The 24127-nt window shown below is 44.8% G+C and overlaps 1 protein-coding gene across 1 annotated transcript in view; it reads left to right on the forward strand.

Moving 5' to 3' along the window:
- The window catches only part of RARB (retinoic acid receptor beta), a 160914-nt gene that overhangs the window by 115787 nt on the left and 21000 nt on the right, over window positions 1-24127 (forward strand). Inside the window, exon 4 of the mRNA XM_006905703.3 lies at window positions 16962-17122. Coding sequence (XP_006905765.1) covers window positions 16962-17122 — 161 coding nt within the window. The remainder of the gene's footprint in view (window positions 1-16961; window positions 17123-24127) is intronic.

Raw genomic sequence — 24127 nt, forward strand, 5'->3', positions numbered from 1 at the left:
CCATCTGACACTATATGTAGTTATTACAATACCATTGACAATATTTCCTATGCTGTACTCTACATCACCATGACTGTTTTGTAACTACCAATTTCTACCTCTTAATCCCCTCCCCACCTTCACCCGTCCCCCGTCCCAGGTAACTTTTCTTCAGAGAATCTCCAGAATCTTCACATGTTTCTTCTTCTGTTCTGTGTGAGTTAGACTTAGCTATTTGTGAGGTTCACTTTTTGAAAAGACTACCTTCCAAAAGGGTAGTAGGTAATGCAATGACTTTGGAGAAACTTTGAATACTTATTAAAGAAGAATAAGAATTGTGGAAGGAGAACTCAGCACTCCCTACCTCCTCACCCCCAAAAGTCATCTGAGGTGTTGCTTCATAAGATTTTAGAGCAACGAATACACTGCATTTACATCTTATGTGTCAATGCTCAGTCACCCTAGACAAAATCTGCCATCAAGAGGCAGCTGGCCCACAGTTGTCGAATGCGCTCCTAAATATTATCATTGAATGTCACTACAGCCCACCTTTATTATAGGGCCTTGTGAGAATTGAAACATCCCTCTGTCTCTAGAACACCTCTCAAATACCACAACCTCAGATCCCTGAGTCTCTTTATGTTCCCAAGATCTTTGCTCATGCTTTCCCCTCAGCCTAGAATGTTCTTTACCTAGTTGACTGCTACTCAGCTCAGTTATTCCTTCCCTGGGAAGGTTTTCTCTGACTGCCCTCCTGTCCTCTATCCATTGGGCTCATGTTGCATCTCCCTGCCCCCTGCCCCGCTTACTTCTTGGGGTGTAATGACCCATTATTCTGTGTATGATTAGGTGAAGAGAATCTGCATCTAGCTCTAGAGCAGGGGTGTAGAAATACTTCTGGCTATTGTTAGGGGAGCGGGGGGGATTTCTCAGAAAAAAAAAGTGTCTAGGGGACTGCTGGGCAGAAAAATAAAAAACAGTTGACACCTACTATGTTGCCTGACAGCTGAAATAAAACGGAAAAAAAAAAGCATGGAAGAGAGTAGATGTTAAACATTTTCTTTTTTGTTAAATTCACTTTCTTCCCTAATTTGGATTTATTATACAAACAACTTCTTAACAGTCGAGGACATATTTTAGGGTGCATGTCAGCAAACTGTAGCCCGTGGGTCAAATCTGGCCTGCAGCTTGTTTCCGTAAAGAAAGTTCTGTTGGAGCACAGACATGCTCTTTGTTCCCGTCTAGTCCCGCCACCTTTTGCCCCACAGTGGCTGTGACAGAGACTATAAATGCTCGCAAAGCCTGAAATGTTTACCGTCTGGCATTTTACAGAAAAGCTTGCCAGCCTGGGGCTAGCCTGGGAGTGCATGAGGAGCCCCACCTGCCTCCTTCACCCTTAGCATCTCCAGCAGCCGTCACAGGGCCAGGCACAGCATAGAGTGCGTTCCCTATAAATATCTGAGCAAAATCACTGAATGAATGAATGAATGAGTAAATTAACAAACAGCTACTCTAGCTTGTATCTGTCATTAATGAGATGCTCTTTTGCCCCAATCTGTATGACACTTTCTGTTCCCAGATTGCCACAGTACTTGCTTCTTTACCTCCCTGGTCTCTTCTCGAACATCTCATCACAGGGGCCTTTCTTGCCTGCACTTCATAACACAGCCTCCCCTGTCCATTCCTCTCTCCCCCTGTGTGATTTTTCTTCAAAACACTTACCATTGTCTGACATTATATTGTATATGTCTTTGTTTATTGTCTGCCTTCCTCAAGAAGAAAATCGGCCTTCAGAAGCCAAGAACATTGCTTTACTCACTCTTACATCCCCGGTACCTAAAACAGTGCCTGGAACATAACGGGTAGTCAGTAAATATTTTGGAATTAATGATCACGTTTAGAATTGATCACATGCAGACCAGGATTTCCTTGTTTGTTCTTGGATGTGAGCCATCTTCCTACTAGATCTCAAATACTGTCTCTCTTACACCCCCCAAGGTAAAATTGGTAGTGAGTGGGTGGCCAAAAGGAGGCTGGAAATCTCAACTGCTTTCTGTTCGAGGCACTGCCTCTCCTCCCTCCCCAGAGTCCTGAAGGCCGTCTCTCCCTGAGAAGGCATTAGCAGATGTCTTTTTGATTAAAAGGAGAGAAAAGCACGTCCTGGGTGTGGATGTGGGTGTTAGAGGAAGGGAAAAGGAAGGGCAGAGGGAAGTGAATTGTGCAGGTCTGGCAGGAACATTGTGTGTTATTTCTTGAAGTGTGTGTGTGCGTGTGTGTGTGTGTGTGTGTGTGTGTGTGTGTGTGAGTGAGAGAGAGAGAGAGAGAGAGAGAGAGAGAAAGAGAGAGAGAGTCTCCTTAGCTGAAGCATTCCCAGGAATAGAAACTCAGTTCTCCGTTCATGTCAAACATCCAGCTATGTGGCTGTGAGCTATGCAGAGAATGGTGAAGATGGCTTTATTTCTTTCCCAGATGACTCTCCAGAGAAATAAATACCTGAGAATTAAAGTTCTGTAGGCCAGAAAGAGTATTTTTTGTGAACTAAATAGGATTTTAGCAATCCTTCACAGATGAGGGCAATTTGGGATGATCTATTTATATTGAGAAACTGATAAGTTCACTCCGGGGAAGGCTAAGTTGGCTACAATTCTGGCCAACACTTCACATGCTGAGACCGACTTGGAGGCTGTGGCTTATTTCTGCTGTTTCATTTTTAACATTTTCTTTTAGTCACACGTGTGACCTGAGAGTGACCCCTTCATGGCATTCGGGGCAGCCAAAGCCAAGTAGAAAAATTCCTTAATTATATTCTTCATTTTATGTTTGTAATAAACACTAATCTTTTAAAAAAGCAAACCGTTGTAAAAATTATTTTATGAGCAGTATATCATTTGGAGTTAGATAGAACTGGGTTTGAATTCTGGCCCTTCGGAGACTGACTATGTGATATTTAAGGTCCCTTAGCCTCAGTTTCCTTGTGTTCAAATTGGGGAGGAATAGTGCCACCTCCCACTGAGGATTGCTAAGGAAATTAAATGAGATAATACACGTTAAACACTTAGCACTGAGATGAAGCCCTCCCTCTCCTGCAGGGATGGGGTTGGCCACGGTGGTGATATTTCCTGTTAGCACCAAACTTTACTTATGGCTGAAGGAAATGTAAAAGAGTTCCAGGTCACAGACTGAACCCTGATTTAAGAAACTGGTCTGTGGCAGTGTGAGATTTTGTACTTACTACCTATGTTTTCTTCTGGGAGTTTTATGGTTTCAGATCTTACATTCAGGTCTTTAAACCATTTTGAGTTAATTATTATGTAAGGTATAAGATAGGGCCCAGTTTCATTATTTTGCATGTATCTGTCCAGTTTTCCCAACGCCATTTATTAAAGAGACTGTCCTTTCCCCATTGTATGTTCTTGGTTCTTTTGTTGTAAATTAATTGACCATATATTTGTGGGTTTATTTCTGGGCTCTCTATTCTGTTCTATTGATCTATGTGTCTGTTTTTTTATGCCGATACCATACTGTTTTGATTACTGTAGTTTGTAATATAGCTTGCAGTTGGGAAATGTGATGCCTCCAGCTTTGTTCTTCTTTCTCAATATTGCTTGGGCTATTCAGGGTCTTTTGTGGTTCCATTCAAATTTTAGGATTGTTTTTTCTATTTCTGTAAAAAATTCCATTGGGATTTTGATGAGGATTGCATTGAATCTGTAATTGCTTGGGGTAATATGGACATTTTAACAATAGTATTTCTTCTGATCCACGAGCTTGGAACATTAAGTTTGAATTTCCACAATGGGTTGGAATTTCTCCCATCTTTGCATTTCAAAGCCAAGGACAGGGAGAAGTCAATATTTTCTCATAAATAAATTCTGGTACCCAAGATAGGCCAATAATGATATGGATCCATCCTGTGATTTTGCACAAGGCATTTTCTTACAATGGCAGTGTGCTCTTTGGGTATGTTTAGAGTACACTTCAAAGAAATTTCCTTTCTGCGTGCTTTGCTTCTATGTGGTATTGTGCGCGCGCGCGCACACACACACACACACACACACACACACACACCGCATGCTGTTTCCATGAAAGCAGGGATTTGGTTTCCTGCTGCATCCTCATGCCTAGATGAGTGCCTGACACACGGCTCAATAACTATCAATCAGTAGAATGAACAAATAAATGCCAAGTTCCAAACTGCTGAGTTTGTTTCACATTAAGTCAATTTCTAGAAGTCAAGAGCTGGAAGAAACAAAACCCAGAGAGACTAAGGGGTTTGCCATCACTTTCCATGGCTACCATTTCCATCACAAGCAGATTTATTTCTCCCCAAGACTCTGGCTCCAGCCAGTCACTTCTCCTGAGCCTGAGATCCAGATAGACAGCTGCATGCCACACACACTGAACAACTCCACTAGGGTGGCACGTGGGCACTTGGAATTCTGTACATCCTGCTCCTCCTTCTGTGTTCCCTCACCATTGTCCAAGCCAGAAAACAGCTTGTCACCTTTGACCCTTTCCACTGCCTGGCACACCACATCACTTCCCCTGTCCCTTCTCCACCGTCCCTCCCTAGATCAGACATCCCTCTTTTCTCATTTGGAACTTCCAGCAACCACCTCAGTGATCTCACCACTCCCCAATCATTTCTTCACCACAAACAGAGTGACTTTTCTAAAAGGCAATTCTGATGATATCACTGCCACTGCCTCCCCGAATGAACCTAAAACCCATGTCTGCTTGGCAAAGTTCAGCCTCAACTGTGAACTGTGAGCCGTGTTCCTATTTCTTGCAGGGTCTCAAATCTACCCTGTTGCTTCCATCCAGACCTTCATACTTGTTCTGTCTTCTACCTGAAAAACCCTCTCATCTTCTAGCCTTTGGTTAGCCAAAGCCTCTTCTTATGTAGATAGTTCCTAAGTGAATGCATCTTCCAAGATCTCACTGCTCCCTGTTGACCTTCCAACAAGTCTCAACAAATGAAGAATTTCAGATTCTCTGAGAAATTCATACAGCCTTTTTGTGTTTGTAAACATGCATGGTTTCACTGACCTCTCTTCCAGGTTTGATTATAGAAAAACAAGTTTTCAAGTGCCTGGACTCAAGTTTATTTCCTAGGTTGATTTTTGAAGGGCTTTCTCTGGCCTCCTCTTAACCCTCCCCACCCCCTGAATCTGGCTTTCATTCTCATTGCTCTGCTGTAAATGTTCTCTTGAAAACCACCACTTTCTCCATTGCCAAAACTGATGAACTTTGCTCTTTCTTCATTCTTTCTAACTTTTGGCTACATTGGATGCTTGGCCAGGCAGCTGCTGCTTTTTCAAATGAATCTTTTTTCATCGGATTCTATGATTTTTTTATTATCCCAACTTTCCTCCTACCATTCATCCGCTTCCATCTCTGTATCCTCTTCCTTTTTCCACTAGCTACTGGTAACTTCCAAGGATCAGTTCCTGATCCTCTTTTTCTCTTTCCTTTCTCTCACCGCAGATTATTTATTCCCTCTCCAGACTTCAATAGTCACCTCTAAGGTTTTGACTCTTCAGTAATCTAACTTCAGACCTCTTTTCTCCCCAACCCACAGTGCCATCTCTCTAACAACCTCTGAAATTGCTGCCTATATTTCCGACTCACCTCTTCTCAAGCCAAATTCATTTTCCCACCGAAATCCAGATTCCCTATTTCCCCCCAGCTTCTCCAGTTTTCTTCTCTGTTGTGATACCACCCATCCCGGTACCAGGGTTAAAGTCTCATTGTTACCTTCGAGTCTTCTTTTTCATTCTTCATATTCATTACTAACATTTTTCACTGCAGTGCTTCCTACATATCTCTCCTTTCTCACCCCATTATATCAATCTAATCTTTTCTCCTCACCAATCCTTAGCTTCCACTTTTTTTCCTAGTCACACCAGTCACCTTACCTGTCCTACAAACATGATGCAGTCATTCTTGAAAGCATTTTCTCATATCCCCCACATCCAGAGTGTTCTTTTCAACCCTTTTCGCCTCCCCGATGTGAAGTCCTTTAAAGGCCATTGCAAAGCTAATCTATCTTTAGGCCTTTACACATATCGTTCTCTTCATCCAAGACGTCTTCCCAGATTGAACTATTGGCTCCTTCATCTATGGGTCTAAGTACTATCTCATAACCTACTCTTCAGATTTTTGTATTCCTATTGCTTAAACAGTGAATGAATATCTCCCTTTTGGCATCTTATTCACTGCATGATAGTTATTTAGGTGATTGTGTCTTTTAATAGAATGTGAGTCTTTTGAATGATAACCTATCATTCTGTTTCTTGAACATTTATCACAGTGTCAGGTACAGTGTAAGTACTCAATAACTATTTGAACAGATGGAGAAATAAATAATTAGATAGATGGATGGATGGATGGCTGGATGGACAGACAAATAGATGGACAGATAAACTGGTGAGAAAATATACTTATGAACAAATGGACAAGTAGGTAGATGGACCAAACAATGGAGAAAAAAATGAGACACATGAATAGATGGATGGATGGATGGACGGACAGATAGACAGACTCAGACTGATGGACAGACAGCTGAATAGCTGGACAGATGCATGGGATAAATAAAAAATAATTGAATGGATAAGTGGGTGAATAGTGAATGTATGGACAGATAGATGAAAAAAACTTACAGTTACGAGACCTTATTGGTTATTCTCTCACCCATTTTAAGAGTTCCTTTTAAAATAACCTTGAAAATTAAGCCAGCCTTCAAAAACACTAACAGTAAGCTTAAATTTATCCATAATTATTAAGAAAGGAGACTATGGTTAGACTAGCCACATCCAATAGCAGGCTAGTATACATCTTATACCTGGATTGGCAACTCTTTAAAAATTAGACTTAATAGAATGTATTTAGAACAAAAGCTATACTTACCAATAAACTTATTTGGTGATTCTGAAAACCGTTAGAAACGTCAGTGTTTCAAGGACCCTAAAGAGAATCACTGAGGGGCATACAGGCTGACATAAGCCATTTAAGTGCCTTAAAATGAGAGTTTTTCATTTAACCCAAATACGTAATGTAAACACCCATAGGATATTCACATGTAGACCATTTCTCTAATGATTTGGATTTCTAAAATTTATTTGACAATATACACAAGCTTCTCTACATGAATATCCTAAACAGGGTATTTGGCAAACATTGGGCAAAGGCGAGGACCATTTCTCTCTCTCTCACAGGCAACTCATTGACACATGGATGGCTCAGGCAGGGATTCGTCAAGTGTGTCAAGTAATATCTGAAAAAGTTGGATTCCAAGGAGGTGAAATGAACATGGTCACATCTATTTACTTAGCCAAGTTCACATGGAAGTCCTGCCATAACACATGAACCCACTGGAAGTTTAAAAATTGTCCAGTTTTAATCTTAATCTCTAATTACGTGGCGCCAGGCTGGAACACTGGTCTTTCCTTGGATGAACAGTCATTCTGCTCTCATTTTCTCCTTCCTTTCTTTACTTCCTTCTTTCATGTCCTTCCTGCCTCTTTTCCCTTCATTCCTTTGTTTCCTTTTTTCCTTCTTTGTTTCCACTTTCCTTTCTCTACTGCGGCCTTAGCATTTCACATTTCAAAGCACGTCATCTGTATTAAATCCTTAGAGTCTATATTATACATCATGTGTTTCATTTATTGAGGGAGAAATGATGCTTTATTTGACTCAATATCTTCAGTAACTATGGGACTCAATAAATGTTTGGTGAATAAACAAATTGGTGTAGGACTTCCACTATTTTAGTGCATAATATACTGTGTTGCAAATATATATTTATATAAGAATCCTATGTGTGATGGAAAAAAAAATTAATGTCCCCATTTTTCACATGAAGAAACAGGCTCAGGAACATTAAAAGCCTATCCTGAGTTTTCACAGTAGTAAAAGATGGACTAAAATGCAGACCTTTGTAATTTTACTCCAGTGCCCTTCCCACTGTCGACTGTACATTTCATATTATTTAAGCTCTTTGGGGAACGATCCCATAATTTCTGAGTGTTGTAACAGATGTGGGCAGAATCTTGAACCTTGAGCTGAAGGAATGACAAATTGTTTTCTTTCTTGCCTTAATCACTGAATAAAGGCAACCATTGACTCAGATAAACCGTTGAGTAAAAGAGCACATGGACATATGCTACTCTTGTATAAACCCACTCTTTACACAGATTGTGTTAGTAGCTATTGTTATCTAACAAACACCTGAAAGCTCAATGGCTTGAAACAATAATCATTTTTTATTGCTCACAAAACCGTAGATCAGCTTGGTGGTACTTCTGGGTTTACCGGGCTCTCTCATGAATCTGTGGTCAGCTGCAGATTTTTTAGGCAGCTCGGCTGATCTTGCTCGAATGTACTCCTAAGTTCAGGAGCAAGATGGCTCTGGATTGACCTAGGATGGTCTTGGCTGGGCTAACTAGGCTGTCCTCCATATGATCTCTCATTTTCCAGCAGGCTAGCCCAGGCTTATTCACACACAGTGGTAAGTTTCAAGGGACAGGGGTGGGGGATGAGCAGAAGTACACGAGATCTCTTGAGATCTAGGCTTGGAAGCGGGACATTACTGCCGCTGCATTTTATCAGTTAAACGGAGTCATAGGCTGTCCAGATACAAGAGGTGTGGAATAGTATCCACCTTCTGGTGGAGAGCACTGCAAAGTCACAATGCAAAGAGCTGCATATAGGAAGACAGATAAGATTAAGACCATCTTTGCAGTCAAGCCACTACAGTCCCCATTTCCTGGCACTCCCCTCGTGTTGCTCCAGTTTGCAAGGTTTGCCAAGGGGTTGTACTCCCCAAGGGGAATCACTGAGGCTGCTTCTCAGAACTTTTTCCAAGCTAAAAAAAAAAAAAAAAGTACCTTATTTCTATTTTAAAACACATTTTAAGAGGAAAACATAAGAATGTCAAGGAGAACTGCAATTCATTTTCTAAAAATTAATTGGGTTTAGAGGAAAGTAGGCGTGGAAAAATTTGACCATTAAAATCCATCATGATAGAGATTGTTGTTTAATATTTGAAAGCCCATAACTTACTAAGAGTATATATTACACAGAGCAGCTTATTTCTATTTTAAAACACATTTTAAGAGGAAAACATAAGAATGTCAAGGAGAACTGCAATTCATTTTCTAAAAATTAATTGGGTTTAGAGGAAAGTAGGCGTGGAAAAATTTGACCATTAAAATCCATCATGATAGAGATTGTTGTTTAATATTTGAAAGCCCATAACTTACTAAGAGTATATATTACACAGAGCAGGATACAGGTTTCTCTGGAAGAGTCTGCCTTTAATTTTTACAACATTAAAAAACAACCCAAAAAATGGTCTTTCAGATACACAGGGCAGGTTAAGCTTCAGCAGAGAGAACTTCAGCTTAATGTAACAAAGAATTTCCTGCCCATGAAAATGGCTTATGGGAAGTGGATTCTGAACTCTCCTTTTCTAAATTGGAGGCTTTTAAAAACAAGGCATGTTGATCACGTAATAGGTGTACAAATTGACTCCTGATTAAAAAGCAGAGGGCCAGCCTCAATGTCTTAAATTTCCATTTTTAGCATTTCATTTTATGCCATCAGAAAGACCTTCATTGCAGCCCTTATCATGTTGGATAGCTTGCCACAAACACAAAGCCAAGGATGCATCCACCCCTGTGACAGGATTTACAGAAAGCCATCATCGATAGTATCCCATTGCTGCCGGAGGGGACGCGCAAAGAAGACCTACCGATTATGAAGGAAGGCATGTCAGAGGCTGTATGCTGTTTCTCAGCCACTCATTGCCAAGCTCCTGCTTTTATTCATCATGCAGGAATGTTTTATTTTTCCTCGTCTCTGGAGTAGAACTTTAGATATTTCTTACAGCTCGTACAAGACTCTTGTCCAAACAAAAGGATTTGTCACTTGTAACAGAGCCTCTAAATTCCAAATTTCTTGCCTTGCAAGGACAGCCACCACACCGGGCCCACCCTGAAACAAGCACAGCCACAGCAGGGCTGCTCACGCCCGCCCAGACAGGGGTGGAAGAAAAGCACTTGCAATTACAAGACAAAGGGAAACCCTGTCCACTCGAGAGGAGGTGAAATCTCCGCATCCGAAAGCAACCAGTGAGAGGAAAGTGTGTTGAAAATTGTTTTGAAAGTTGTATTAGTATCATATACAACTTTAACTAGAAAGAATTATTTGGCATTTGTACATTCCGATATTTCAAGGATTTTCTATAAATGCTTAGTAAACTTTAAGAAACTGAGCCAGGCTGGCAGATCCTTGTTGAAATCTCAGAATACCATGTCTAAATTTTTATAGTGTATTAAATATGCAAGTCTTGGGGAAAACTTATGTGGCCAGTGCTGTATTGGGAGAAAGACAGTCTCCACCTTCAAGGCAATTCTGATTTTGAGGGATTATTCACTCACCCCAACTCTGCCCAACTTACCGTGGGACCTGCTCCTCAGATGCTCTAGTACCCACCCCCAAACCCCAAAATTATGGGAAAAGTATGTCTCTATTCATCATAGATCCACCTACCTTCAAATCCACAAGTAGCTCATTTGCATAATTGGTGCAGAAAATGATTTTTAAACTCAGACTAACATATGTTTGTGTTTTTCTTTTAAGTGTTTCCATACGTTAGTGACACACCCTCTCCTACTCATGGCAGCCAGATAGCCCTACTCCTCAACTGTGGTCCATGATTCTTGCTGTTAGCAAGGAGGTGAAGAGTCAGGATGAAAAAATTCCAGACTTCGATATTCAAGCAAAAATAAATAGGCCATTATGCTTCCTTTGCTAAACTGAGTATAGAGAATTTTATGGACTAAAACGCTGTCGATTGTGTTTTCCTTTCTTTTTTTCCTTTTATTTATTTATTTATTTTTTGACATGAAGGAATTTTTAGTGAAGCATTGTTTTCATCTCTTCCTTATCTCAAGTGAAATCCACATCTTTTGCATGTTTCCTGTATTGCATTTTTATTGCGTGCATGGAAATCAATATTCCAGATACATGCACAAGTGCACGCATTAAAATGAACATGACTTCATTTATTTCCATGATTAGACATTCAAATAAAAGTGCTGGGGTGTCTGTTTTCATATTCATAGGTCGAGATCCGTACATCAGAGGTATTTGTATAAGTGACACTTTTATTACATTCATTTCATTTGCAATATGATAGTGGATCATAAATACGTTACTTTTATGCCACCAAATCTGATTTGTAGCACTTAGCCTTCACGAGGAGAATACTTGATATTTTATGGAGCACCTTTCGTCCAAGAAGCTCTTTGCCGACATCAGATGGGTTCTCCCAGGTGTGTAAATCACACTTGTGACCCTTTGGATGCCCCACCTGCTTTATCAACCTCCTGGCTCCCACTGTAGGGTGGAGAGCAGGTAGCGAGTCCCCTGTAGGCCCAGAGGTGATTATGAGACCTTTAATTTGTGGAAGAAAGAGACTCAGGTGAGCTCCGTGTGGCCAAACAGGAGCCCTGACAGCTGACAGAATTCCATATTTAGTCATCTGCTCATCTTGTCCTTCATAAAACTCTTTTTGAGCCCCAACTGTGGGTCGGACATTAAGCTTTCGGGACACAGAGATAAGTAAAATATGGCCATTGCCTTCCAGGTATTCACAGATCAGGAGGGAAGGGCCACGTGGAACAGTAATTGCCCCCTACCTAGTGATGGGGACAGTATGGGCCCCCTCCCCTGCCTCGCATACCCTCCCAGAGACTCACTGTGCCTGAAAGCAGTTTGTCAGACCTCCCTGTCTGTCACAGAGATATTGGTGCGTGTGCCAGCCAGTTGCAATTGGGGTGAAAGGAGAGACCAACCGCCCAACATCACAGGCAGCCTTTAGGGCTGAGCATTAGTTGCACACTCAAGCCTTGCAGAGAGGAGCATCATGGGCTCCCTGCCCACCATCCCATCACTCCCCTCAACTCACTCTCCCCTTTCCCCAGCATGAGCTTCCTGAACCTGGACCATCTCTCTGCCTCTACACACACACACACACACACACACACACCTGTAATACACATGCTGAGCTCCTGTAGCATATTTCACAGCACTTGCCACGCAGTGGAATCATGTAAGTGTGCGGCAGACCTGGAAGAGCACAGTGGTTAAGAGTGAGGGTCCTAGAGCTAGGTTTTCTGAGTTCAAATCCCTGCTGTATCACTCACAGTATGCATGGCCTTGGGCAGGTCACTTACCTTTCTGTGCCTCAATTTTCCCATCTGCAAAATGGGCATAATAATGATACTTCCCTGTCAGGTTTGTGAGGATCAAATGACCTGATATTTAGTCCCTTCAGGGCTTCAACAAGTACCCCGTAGCTACTATGATTGTTGTAATTAACATTTTCAGTATTATAATAAATAATACTCTGGTACAACTTGTAGTATATATGATAATAGTAATACTAGTAGTATTATTATTATTTCTATCACTGTTATTATATGATTAATGTCTGTCTCACACCGTAAGTGAGCTCCATGGCAGGAGGAACCATCTTTATGGCTCACCATTTTATTACCGCAGCATATGGCACATAGTAGATGCTCAAAAAATATTTATTGAGGGGGTTTGGGGGCCTAGGAGAATGAGGTGAAGGGCTAAAGAAGTACAAGTTAGTAGTCGATAGTTGGTTATGGGGATGGGGTGCACAGCAGAGGGACTGTAGTTAGCATTAATACGTTGGCTAGGTAGAGGGTCAGGGGAGGGAGGGAGCAATTGGGGGGATCATTTTATGAACTATATAAATGAAGGGACAAATGAGTCCACCTGCTCATTTGGTGTTGCTATCAGATGGCTTCTTCAGAAGCATCGCTGCTACTCACAGCCATGGGACCCCACAATAATGCCAAGCCCTCGGTGTTCAGGTCCACCCATTTCTACACGAAAGGGCCTTAGCTTCTAAGCATTTACAGTAGACTCACTCTCTCATACCTGACTCACCGACCACACCGCTCTGGGAGGGTGCTGCTGCCCGCTGAAAAGAGATCTGAGAGGAGCTGACTCCTCTGTGATGGTAAGCGGGGCAGTTTGTGCTTGTACCAAATCCCCTGGCTCTACTGCATCACCTGTGTCACCCTCCTGCTCACCCCTGTCATTTACTAACCATGAGTCACCGGAAGCTGGAAAGAGCCTCTGTCTCCAGGCCCAAGTGGTGTTCTATGCACTACATCATCTCCTTGATTTTGGTGGTTCTTGGCAGCTGTCCTCACGCCTGGCCCAGATACCTTGTCTGCATTCCACAGCAGTTTAAAATCACTGAGAAAAACAGCTGCTAAAGCCACGTGTTTAGAAAATGTGTTTGTTAACATACGAACCTTTATATAATTGGGACATCACCACCAGAAGTGTTAGTGCATTTTGCAGTTGCAGAGGAGTTTCCAATAGTCCAAGGGGTCCTCTGCTCACAGAAACAGTGATGGGGGTCAGGGGGTAGGGGGAGGCACTTTGCTTTGGGAGAGCAGGAACAGTCTGGAAGGCAGCATGAGCTTACATACTGGTCCCTGGTCCACTGGTCACCTGCTAAGAGTGCTCCAAGTTTGGGCTCCAAAGCACAGAAGATTGAGCGCTGGCTTTGCAGCTGTTCTTCTGCAAATGGTGGGGGCTGTCACTGCACAACCCAACCAAGTACCCCTCTTGGTGCCTTACTTCAGCTCACCAAGCTCTCCTTCCCACCTGAACTCGCGCCTCACTTTCTGGCTTGGTGTATGTGCTGTGCTCAGTGGTGACAGCTCACAGAGTGTCCTTTCCTCTTTCCTTACCAGGTAACTCTCTAGAGCTGTGTTTGCTTATCTGAGTTTTCCAGGTGATTTTCCATGGGGCCATGGCTGAGAGGAGGACAGTGAAGCGGAGCGCTTAAGAGTGTAGCCTCAGGCCCCCAGAGCTGCCTGGGCAGGAGATCATGGGTGGTTTTGCGTGTGTGGCTCCTCCCTGCTTTTATGTATGTTCCACTGAAATCCTGACTTGATTACTTCCAAACAGGGTAACCTTGGGCCTCAAGTTCCTAGAGTGTAGAAATGGAATTGTAACGTCCGCCTTACCTGGTTCACTGTGGAATTTAGCAAGCTAGAATTCTTAAATTGCTGAAGGCAATGGCTGGCCATTGCTAGACAATCAGTAAGTGGCATTATGTTACTTCCGTGGTAAGTGGTCATAGGTGCCACCTTATCCTCTGATTCCAGTCAGAGCAGCTTCCAGTGCTCAGAGTCTCGTGGCCTCCCTCGGGGCTCCGGGTTTTATTATTAATTCTTGTTGTTTTAAGATATAATTCATGTAGCATAATATTCATCATTTTAAAGTGTACATTTCAGTCATTTGTAGTATATTCACAAGGTGGTACAACTATTAGCACTATCTAATTCCAGAATATTTTCATTTCCCTGAAAAGGACCCCCAAAGCCATTAGCCGTTGCTTCCTGTCCGTCTCCCACCCCAGCCCTCGGCAACCCCTGATCTGCTTTGTCTATGAATTTGCTTATTCTGAACATCTCATATAAAAACAGTCAATCGATATGTATGTAGCCTTTTGTGACTGGCTCCTTTCGCTGAGTGTAATGTTTTCAAGGTTCATCCATGTGGTAGCATGAATCAGTACTTCATTCCTTTCATGGCCGATAATATTCTATTGTATGGGTAGACCACATTCTGTTTATCCATTCATCAGCTGATGGATAGATATTTGGGGTGTTCCCCCTTTGGGGCTCTTGTGAATAGTGCTACCATGCACATTCATATACAAATTTTGCATGGACATATATTTTCTATTTTCTTGGGTACATACCTAGGAGTGGAGTTGCTGAGTCGCATGATAACCCCACGTTTAACTTTTTGAGGGACTGCTGAACTGTTTTCCTCAGGATCTGTTTTGGAAAGACTCCTGTGGCTTTGACGTGACTTTTTGTTTTAGCCAAAGAAGATGGTCATTGGCAGGGGCTAGGAGGGGAGGGGCTATGAAACCTTGCACAGAGGGCACCTGTGCTCACACACGGGCCTTCCGGTCACAGCCTCTGCCCACAAACCCGGATTTGTAGAGCCACAGGGTCATCTCTGCCACCATGCTCCACCGTCTTTCCTACCTCACTGTCCCTCCTCTGCTGAGTGTATTCTTTGCATTCTTCCTGCCGTGGACCATGCTACCCTCACCGTGCATTCCGTACCTGCTGAGAATGATCTGGGCACGTGGGCCAGTCTTCACTGGACAAGACTGTGTCTGAGGCTGGGGTACCTGACGCTCTGTACCTACTCCGCCTAGATCGGCATGTGTTCTGAGCCAAAGAACAGTGTCATTTCTTCCCGAGGGATAACAATCATCTGGAGAGGTTTAGTGTTGTTTTTTTATTTTTTTATTTTTTTTAAAAAAAACATCTACTTCCTTAGAAATAAATGAGTCCACATGAGGAAAGAAACTGTCAGCAGTGTAAACTTGGGCATATTCCTTATCCTCCGTTAGGCTCAATTTCTTTATCTGTAAAATGGGTTTAAAATTGCATACCTGATAAGAAAGTTAAGTGAGACACTGCAGACACACTTCCCCTGTTCAAGATACTGCAGAAATGTGAATTTTCTCCCTGACCGCCCTGCCTCCTGGCCAGGAGTGAGTGGCTTATACAAACCCTGGGATTTTTCAGTTCCTTTCATTCCCTTCCCCCTCTTTCTTACTCTCTCTCTCCTTTCCCATTCTCTCTCTTTCTTTTCCCCTTTTCTCCTTTCCCCTTCCTTTTCGCCTTCCTCTTCCTCTGCCTCCCACCTCCAAGCAGGGCCTTGGTCATCCCAGTGTGGACCCAAGGGAACTGCCAGTTCTCAGATTCCTGGGTGTGCTGGGGAGGCAACCCAGGCCAAATCCTCTTAGGACGGATCGGATTATGCCCTGCGTCATTTTGCAGCACAGATTCCCAGGTCACAGTGGTGGCATACACAGCCAGGTAGTGTCCAGCCTGGCAACCCCTGTGTACCCGGGGAATGCAGACTCCTCGGAGGGGGGCACATGGGCTGGTTTTACCTGACGGCGTCCCTGGGTTTCAATTTCCTTTCCAGGAGATCCTAGCCAGAGGCCAGAGCTTTGAGTTACACTCGGATTTGAAGTCATCTGAGAGGCCTGTGCTGTGAGAGGAACTACAGGCTCCACAGCCCAGGGCCTGGGCCCCGGCTCTGCCCAAAGCTCGGTGGGGTGTGCCGAAGCCAAGACCCCCATCTGCTGAGAGTCCAGGGGGCCAAACGAGATGCGGAGTCAAGCAGCTGTGGATGAATAAGTGAATGAATGAATGAGCGAGTGAGTGAATGAATGGTTTTCTAGGCCAAGGAATCATAATGCATAGATTATTATTTTTTTAAACATTATAAGTAATAAAAGACATACGATTAATACAGAAAGTTCAGGAAGCAAAAAACATGCAGGGACCAAACCCACCATCCCATCACCTTTCACATGAATTTCTTCAAAAGTGCCAGTGAATCCAGAAAGCTGAAAAGCAAAATATCAAACCAAAAGGCTTATTTAGCTAGGAATCACTAATTATGATGCCACAAAGATTTGTTCAGGGATGTGTCTCGCAGGCAGAATGGTTCCTTGGTCATGCATCTCAGGCCATCCCCTCTGGAGTTGAGGGAAACATGCTTGGGAAAGTCCTCTCTTCAATGACCAGTCCACATAGAATGTTCTCTCCAAACAAACTGAGGCGCTCAGCCTCTTGGGTGAGCCTAAGCTTTCCTTGAGAACTGGTTGGCACAGACACACACGGAAAGACCAACCTCACTCTCTGCCCTGCTCTCCTGGGCCAAGCCTCTCTTCTTGGGAGAGATGTTTATAGTGCCTTTTTCTGCTCTTTCTGTTCTGAGTGTCAAGTGAATCCAAAGCAGCATCAGGAGATGGAACCTCCCAGCTCAGGCAGTGCAGACACAGCTATTAGTGACCCCTGACTTGCCTTCTCTCTCATTTCCAGCTGTCAGGAATGACAGGAACAAGAAAAAGAAGGAGCCTTCGAAACAGGAATGTATGGAAAGCTATGAAATGACAGCTGAGCTGGACGATCTCACAGAGAAGATCCGAAAGGCTCACCAGGAAACCTTCCCCTCGCTCTGCCAGCTGGGTAAATACACCACGGTAAGAGATGCTTCTACCTCCAGGCTGCTGGGAGGGCACAGGCCCTGGTGCACAGATGCGCACACACACACACATACACACAAAGCATGCGCGCGCACACCCACACACTGTCTCTCTCTCTTTGCCCTGGGCCTGGAGGGGACATCCACTCAAACTCAGCCCAAGAGCGTGTGTTGGTTGAGCGGGGCCATGCAGTGGCCACCTTCCTCCCTCCGTGTGGCAGCCTTTGGACACTCTCAGTAGGATGGTGTGTCCTTTGACTCAGTCATGCGTACATGCATTCACTCGAGAAACAAGGATTGGGCACTTATTATATGCCAGGCCATGTGCGAGGCACTGGTGACATGGACGATGAAGATAAGGTTGCTGCTCACAGGATCTTAGGGTCTGGTGAAGGAGTCAAGTAAAACTAGAGAGGTGTTACACAGGTCATGACAGACACCTGTAATAGAGCCCAGGAGGGACAAGGAGTCAATCTTTTAAAAAACACTGATCCAACTGTAAGATTCAACCAAGATTATTGGAGCCCTCCCCTGGGACAAGGTCTGGCTTTGGAGAGGGTGTGTAACCCCAAAGCCAGGGTCAGGAAAAGCACAGGGTAGACGTGACCTTTTCTGAGGTAGGTGAGTGGCCCCGCTCTCCCCTCAGTGTTCTGCTGGGATTGGCTTTCACGGAGCTTAGAAGTAAAGAAAGGGGAGGAGGAGAAAGTGGGATTAAAGATAGAAAACATATGTTAGCTGGTCTGGGATGAGCCGGTAGACACATCATGAGGTACTTTAATATTTTTATGTGGTTTTTTTGCGTGTGTTATGTTCCTTGGTGTATATTCCCAGTGTGTGGCACATAAGAAACACTCAATAAATATTTGTTACGTGAATGAATGGACGCATAAATATAACTAGAATGTGTTCTGGCCTCTTTAAGTGGCTTATGCTGCTTCCCTAATATGCTAGAAAACTTACTTTAAAAAAATGTAAATATAGCATTTGCTGGTTTGGTGACTGGTGTTCTAGAGAAAGAGTAGTATGAAAAGTCATAAGGACACAGGATGAAATGGTAATGCCAAATAGAAAAAAGAACAGGGAGTGAAGCAACTCTTGGGGCACATGTAGTCATGCATCTGGATGTTAGTGCCTCATTTTATCTGTAAAACGGGAGTGGTGGCCAGGAGCGGGCCCAGAGGGTTTGCTGTGGAGGTTGTTGCTTGATCGTGCCAGGTGAGCATGAGGCTGCACAGTTAGGTGGCGTCAGCGTCTGAAGGGCTGGCCCTACAGTTAGACAAGCAGGTCTTTTGACCGAGCTGAAGACTTTGGCTCAGGAAGCAGAGGAAGAACCTAGAGCAAGAGTTCTTCCCCAACTTCAATGAGCTTATAAAGCGTCTGGAATCTCATGAAAATGCAGGCTCTGATGCAGCAGATCTGGGCTGTGGGGCATTTCTAACAAGCTCCCAGGTGACGCCGATGTGCTTGTCGTGTACAGCGACCACACTCTGAATGGCAAAAGCCATTCACCTAATTTGAGTAGCAGGACCCAGGACAGCCTTCTGGGGCCCACCCAGATCCTTGGTGTCAGGGGGAAGGAGAGACACTGGAGTGCCCAGCTCTAATCTGTGAAGCTGTTGACCTACCTGCCAAGCTGATGGAGGCGCTGGACTCCGAGACGAGCCCCCACTGGGCTTGGGGAGCACCGCCCTAACCCAGAGCAGGCTCAGAGCAGGACGAGGTAGGACACCACAAGGGAGCTTTTATTTCAACCGAAGAGGTAAGGCAGGCCCATGAGCCAAGAGACGGTGATGCCATGTATCAAGAGCAAGGGCGCTGGAACCCGATGAATGTAATTTAAACCTGCTTGATTACCAATCAGCCGTGTGACAGAGTGCAAGTTATTTAACGTCCCTCAGCCTCATTTTTCCCATCTGTAAAATGGGGATGATAGAAAATGGTTAGGGAGGTGAAACAAAACAATCCATGCGAAGCTTCCATGATGGGACCTGGAATAATCTCTGCAGCAATGGGGTGACAGAAGCAGCATCTGCCACATATTCATTCTCTGGGTATGAACTGATCCTCCAGGCACCTGGTCACCATAGAGAAGTAAAATGATTAATAACCAGTGCCAAGGAGTATATCCTTTATTTCTTTTAGAAATATTTACTGGTTTCCAACTGTATCCCTGGGACTGTATTGGGCTAAATATCAAGGTGAGTGCATTCTGACCTAAGAGCCAAGGAAACTGACCAGGGATGGCCATGGGGAAGGACAGAAGGAGAAGACGAGAGAGAACGGGTACTCTGAAATGATGGAATCGTGTTGAGAGCGAGTGGAAAGTGAGAATGAAAAAGACTTCGAGTCTGGAAGGCCGCCTGAAATTTTTTTACAAATCAGTGTTAGTTTTCCTCTTATGAACATTGTTATAATTGCATCAAGAGTAAATTCAGTCCCCAGAATGCCATGATATGCTTTTGGAGTTTAGTTCTCTATGTCCGGAATAAGTTCTAAAATAATGACTGTTTTGTCTATAAAAGGTATGTCTATTTTAATCTGTAAATAATGGAGAGAAATCAACAGTTTGTGATCAGGAGTCTTTATTATTATCATCATCATTATTATTACAGCTAATATTTATTGAATATTTACTATGTGCCAGAGGACCACGCTAAGCAGTCTATATATATTAATTTTCTTACTCTTTACGAGGACTCTATGAGGCGGGTACCGGTGCCTCTGTGTAACAGACTACAGCTGAGTAAACGGAAGTATAGAAGGGCTGACTAACTCTCCCCGTGTCTCACAGCCAACACATGGGGCTTGAATGTGAACAGTCTGACACCAGGGGCAGCCCTTGTAACCACGACGCCATTCACAGAATACATCAAGAGGGTGGTCGACAAGGTCGAAAGTGAGCAGGAGCCTTTGGGCTTCTAGTTAGGAGGAGGTAGCTGTGTCATCCAGGAATAAATCCTACTACTAGCTACAGAAAACATGGAATAAAAGAGAGCAATCAGAGTAGGAAGGGCTTCCTGGAAGTGGAAACTTTTGAGCCCAGTCACTAGGTGAGAGACGTTATATGACAATCCCTGGGATCATTTCCTCTCGTATCAGGGTCCCCTCCCCTCGACCCCAGGTGGAGGTATCTTAGTGTGGCTTAGTCAATCCCCCAGGCCCTGACTCACCTGATAACCGGGTGAAATGGTGCCCACTGGACTTTGGAGGAGGGCAGGGCAAACGCAAAGTACAGCATGTCCCCTTCTTAGAACACATGCCCTGGTATGGCCTGGCTTCACCCGGGGCCTGGGACCAAAGTGCTTCTTCAGGACAGTCCTCCCTCGTTGGTCAGCACAGCTCCTGCCCACCCCGGAATCCAGCCAGGGCTTCTGGCCAGCCTCACTGGGGCCTCTACCACCTTTCCTCCCCTCAGCCTCCCTCTGAAATCAGTAGCCTCTCCTTTCGGATCCTCATTATGCCATAGGTCTAATTCCACCTGCTTCCAGGCCAGTGAGGCTGCCTATCCAGCCTTCTCGAAGGATGCAGCAGGAGCTGTCAGGGCCCTATAATCCCAGTGACCTTGCCCAAAGGCTTCCTCTGGCTGCCAGAGCTGCTTGGCCCACATGCGCGGCTTTGACACTCCTGACTCCTGGGAGAGCCCCCACCCAATGACCCAGAGAAGCTGGTGGGTAAATGCCCAGCCTCCTTGCCCCTGGGGGCAGAGCGCCTCTTAGGATCTCTGTAAACCATTTGCCAGAGTTCTCTCATGAGGTGGCTCCCAGGTACCCACAGGGATGGTCTCCACTGGTCACCTCTTCTTCCTAGTCCCCTTCCCACTCCTCCTCCATGCTCCCTGGGGTCTCTTCTCAAATAAGCTGCTTGCATTCAAATCCTAGTCTCGGAGTCAGCTTCTGCTGACAGCTTCAGGCAGGCAGCTACCCTTAGGGCATCCAGGGCCCCTTCCCTTTCACCTCTCTCTGGGGATGTGACACCATCAATCTCGAACTGGTGCCCATTGTCCCAAGCACTTTGCAAGGACTTTCTGTGCCTCTTTGGAGCCAGCAGGGAGAGTGGAAGCACAAGTTCCATCTCTAGAGGCCGAACCCTCACCACTGGGAAGCCCGACCGCCTCTAGGTGCACGTGGCCCGTTTTGGGGAACAAGGCTGCTCAGATCCAATCTCTCACCCATATTTCTCTTTATTCTACTCTCCGTACACAGACCTAGCTCTGTTTTTATTGTAAGCAGCTTCAGATCCTTTCTGGAAGTAGGTGGGGGTATAAATAAATAAGAGCAGCCATAACACATTCTATGTAAGCTCTTAGTTCCGAGTCAAGCATTTTTTTTTTTTTTATAGAGAGCTTTTTTTAGATAGGCAGTTGCTTCCACTGCCAGGAAACTTCCTGCCATCTTCATCAGCCTGGCATCCTTGTCAGATGCCTTAGGAATAAGTGGGCAGAGAGGAATTAAAAAGGCAGCTAGCCGCCCACCTACAGATCTTTGAAACGGTTGTTCCTTTTTCTTCCCTAATTAAGGTAGATTTGGGACAAATGGTCAGGCCCCAGGAGGCAGCAAGATGGGAGGGAGAGGCAGAAATATATGCCCCACCACCCTCCTCGCCCAGGCCTGGGCAGGGTGCTCATTCCTAAGCTTCAGAGCGAGTCTCTTTGGGAAGGTTTCCAATCAGTGACCCTTCTAAAAACAAGGGGCGGGGGGAGTAGGGGTTTCCATGTGGAAAGGTGGGAAGCAAGAGAGTGACTATTTATAGATGAGCTCTCCAAAATAGAATGAGGGTGTGAACCAGAGGAAACATCCTGGCTCTGAGGGTATTTACTCTGCTTCCTGAGGACAAACCCTAGCGATTATGTCATTTGGGCTTTGGGGCCTCATAGACCCAAGTTTAAATCTTGCCTGCACTTCTTAGGAGTCGTGTGACCTTGGAATCATCATTTGAGCCTCAGGTCCCTCGGCTGTATAATGGGGTTTAAAATAGTCACGGGGTCACTGGGACAGTTAAATGAGAAAAATATTCTAGAGTGCCTTGTATGGTTTCAGGGGCAGAGAGATGTACGAAATGGGCAGGTCTCCTCCTCGTGACCCTGCTACGAACGCCTTGTCATTTTTTAGAGCCGCTTGCCCAGGTTCTGGAGAGTAACGTGGTGGGTGGGAAAGCGAGGCAGTTCCCGGCGGCAGGGCCCCGGCCCTGGCCATCTGCGTCTGCTGCTGCAACCCGGAGCTCCTCTGCTCCTCTGCTCCTCTGCCGTGTGCGGGCTGTTCATCACCTCGCAGAGCTTGATGGGACATAAGCTGTCCTCCGAGGGGCTCGTGAAGTTGAGCTATGGAGATTTAAGGAGCCCTTAATCTACTCAGAAAAATGACCACCAACAGAATCATTAAACCACCAAAAGACATTCCAGGAGACGAGTGCTTTAGAAAAGGAAGGATATTGTGAGCAGTTCCAGCCATATGTGGACTTGGCTTTTATTTTAGAAACTAACACTGTAATCAGCCAGGGCATCAGAACCTGAAACTTGGAGGTTGGCCTCCCAGGAGAAATGCTTCCGGTGGAGTGGAAGATCAGGGGAGTCAAGAGGCCTGAGTTCTGATCCCTACTCCCCCACCTTATAGTTTTCTGACCTTGAACCAGCCCTTAACTTCTGGGAGCCTGTTTTTTGCCATTAAACACACCTGCCCTGTCCGTATCACCTAGACCATTCTTTCATTTCTCAGCACATATTTACTATATACCTACTGGATCAGTGTCCTCAGGGTGCCATAACAACTGGGTAGCTAAAGACAACAGAAATGTATCACAGTTCTGGAAGCTAGACATCCAAAATCAAGGTGTTAGCAGAGCCATGCTTTCTTTGATGATTCTAGGGGATAATCCTCCCTTGCCTCATAGCTTCTGATGTTGAAGGCAACCTTTGGCCCTCCATGGCTTGTAGATGCATTAGCTCAATCTCCTGTCTTCACATGGCCGTCCTCGCCCTGTGCATCATCATATGGTCTTCCCTCAGTGCATGTCTGTCTCCGTCCACATTTTCTCTTCTTATAATTTGGGGTTACGGCCCGCCCTAATGATCTCATTTTAAGTTGGTTACCTCTGGAAAAAACACTGTTTCCAAATAAGGTCACATTCTGAAATTTTGGGAGTTAGAACTTCAACTTATCTTCTCGGGAGACACAGTTCAACTCATCACACCTACTCAGTCCAGTTTTGAGGTGCATGAACGTTTACCCTTCCATGCTTGCAGCTCTTTTGTGAAAACCAAAACCATCTGGCTGAAAACCAAATTTTGTCATCTGTTTTGTGAATTTTTAGAAACCTCTGGCTGCACATATCGTAAGTCCTCATCTCTTAAACAAAAACATTCTCTAGGGACTGGGCTAAGTACCCAGGATCTTCCTGGGTGGTAGAAAAAGGAAAAGACATTTCCAGCCAAGCAATAGCATGAGCATGGTAGGGAGTTCTGCAGAGAGTGGACTGGGTGGGAGGCAGGTGCAAAGTCTGAGGCGACAGGTTAGGGCTAGCTGGCGGGGCCTTGGTGCACTGGGATGAGGTATGTGAACGGTAGCCACAGAGAGTTAAGGGAGGTTCCTAGTCAGGAGAAGCGGTGCCAAGTGGGTGGGCCCTGGCTGCTTTGTGTCTGGCTAGAAGGCTTTGGCAAGTAGGCATGGCAGAGCTGTTGGTCTTTCTTAGATGTGCCCCTGGAGTTCAAGAAGCCATCAATGGCGCCTCACAGTAACTGAGACCACCCCAAAATATAGCATCTCTTGGCCATCCAATGCTGATCTATGCCCTCCATCCTACAGCTGTCCCATTGTGAAAGCCATACCTGTCACTCCACCAAGGTCCCTGAATCTCTGAGATACCAGGAATAAAGGGGCAGCAGCTATCCAGAGGGGCGCCTCCAAGTTCACGTCCTGGCCCTAGAATCTTGGACAGTGGAGGTCCAGGAGCACCCCTAAAACATCATCTTCAGGGGAGTCCTGCAGCAGCACCCTCGCATTTAGCCAGA

The sequence above is a fragment of the Pteropus alecto genome, unplaced genomic scaffold, assembly GCF_000325575.1.
Source record: "Pteropus alecto unplaced genomic scaffold, ASM32557v1 scaffold10, whole genome shotgun sequence".
In the NCBI taxonomy this organism is placed as follows: domain Eukaryota; kingdom Metazoa; phylum Chordata; class Mammalia; order Chiroptera; family Pteropodidae; genus Pteropus; species Pteropus alecto.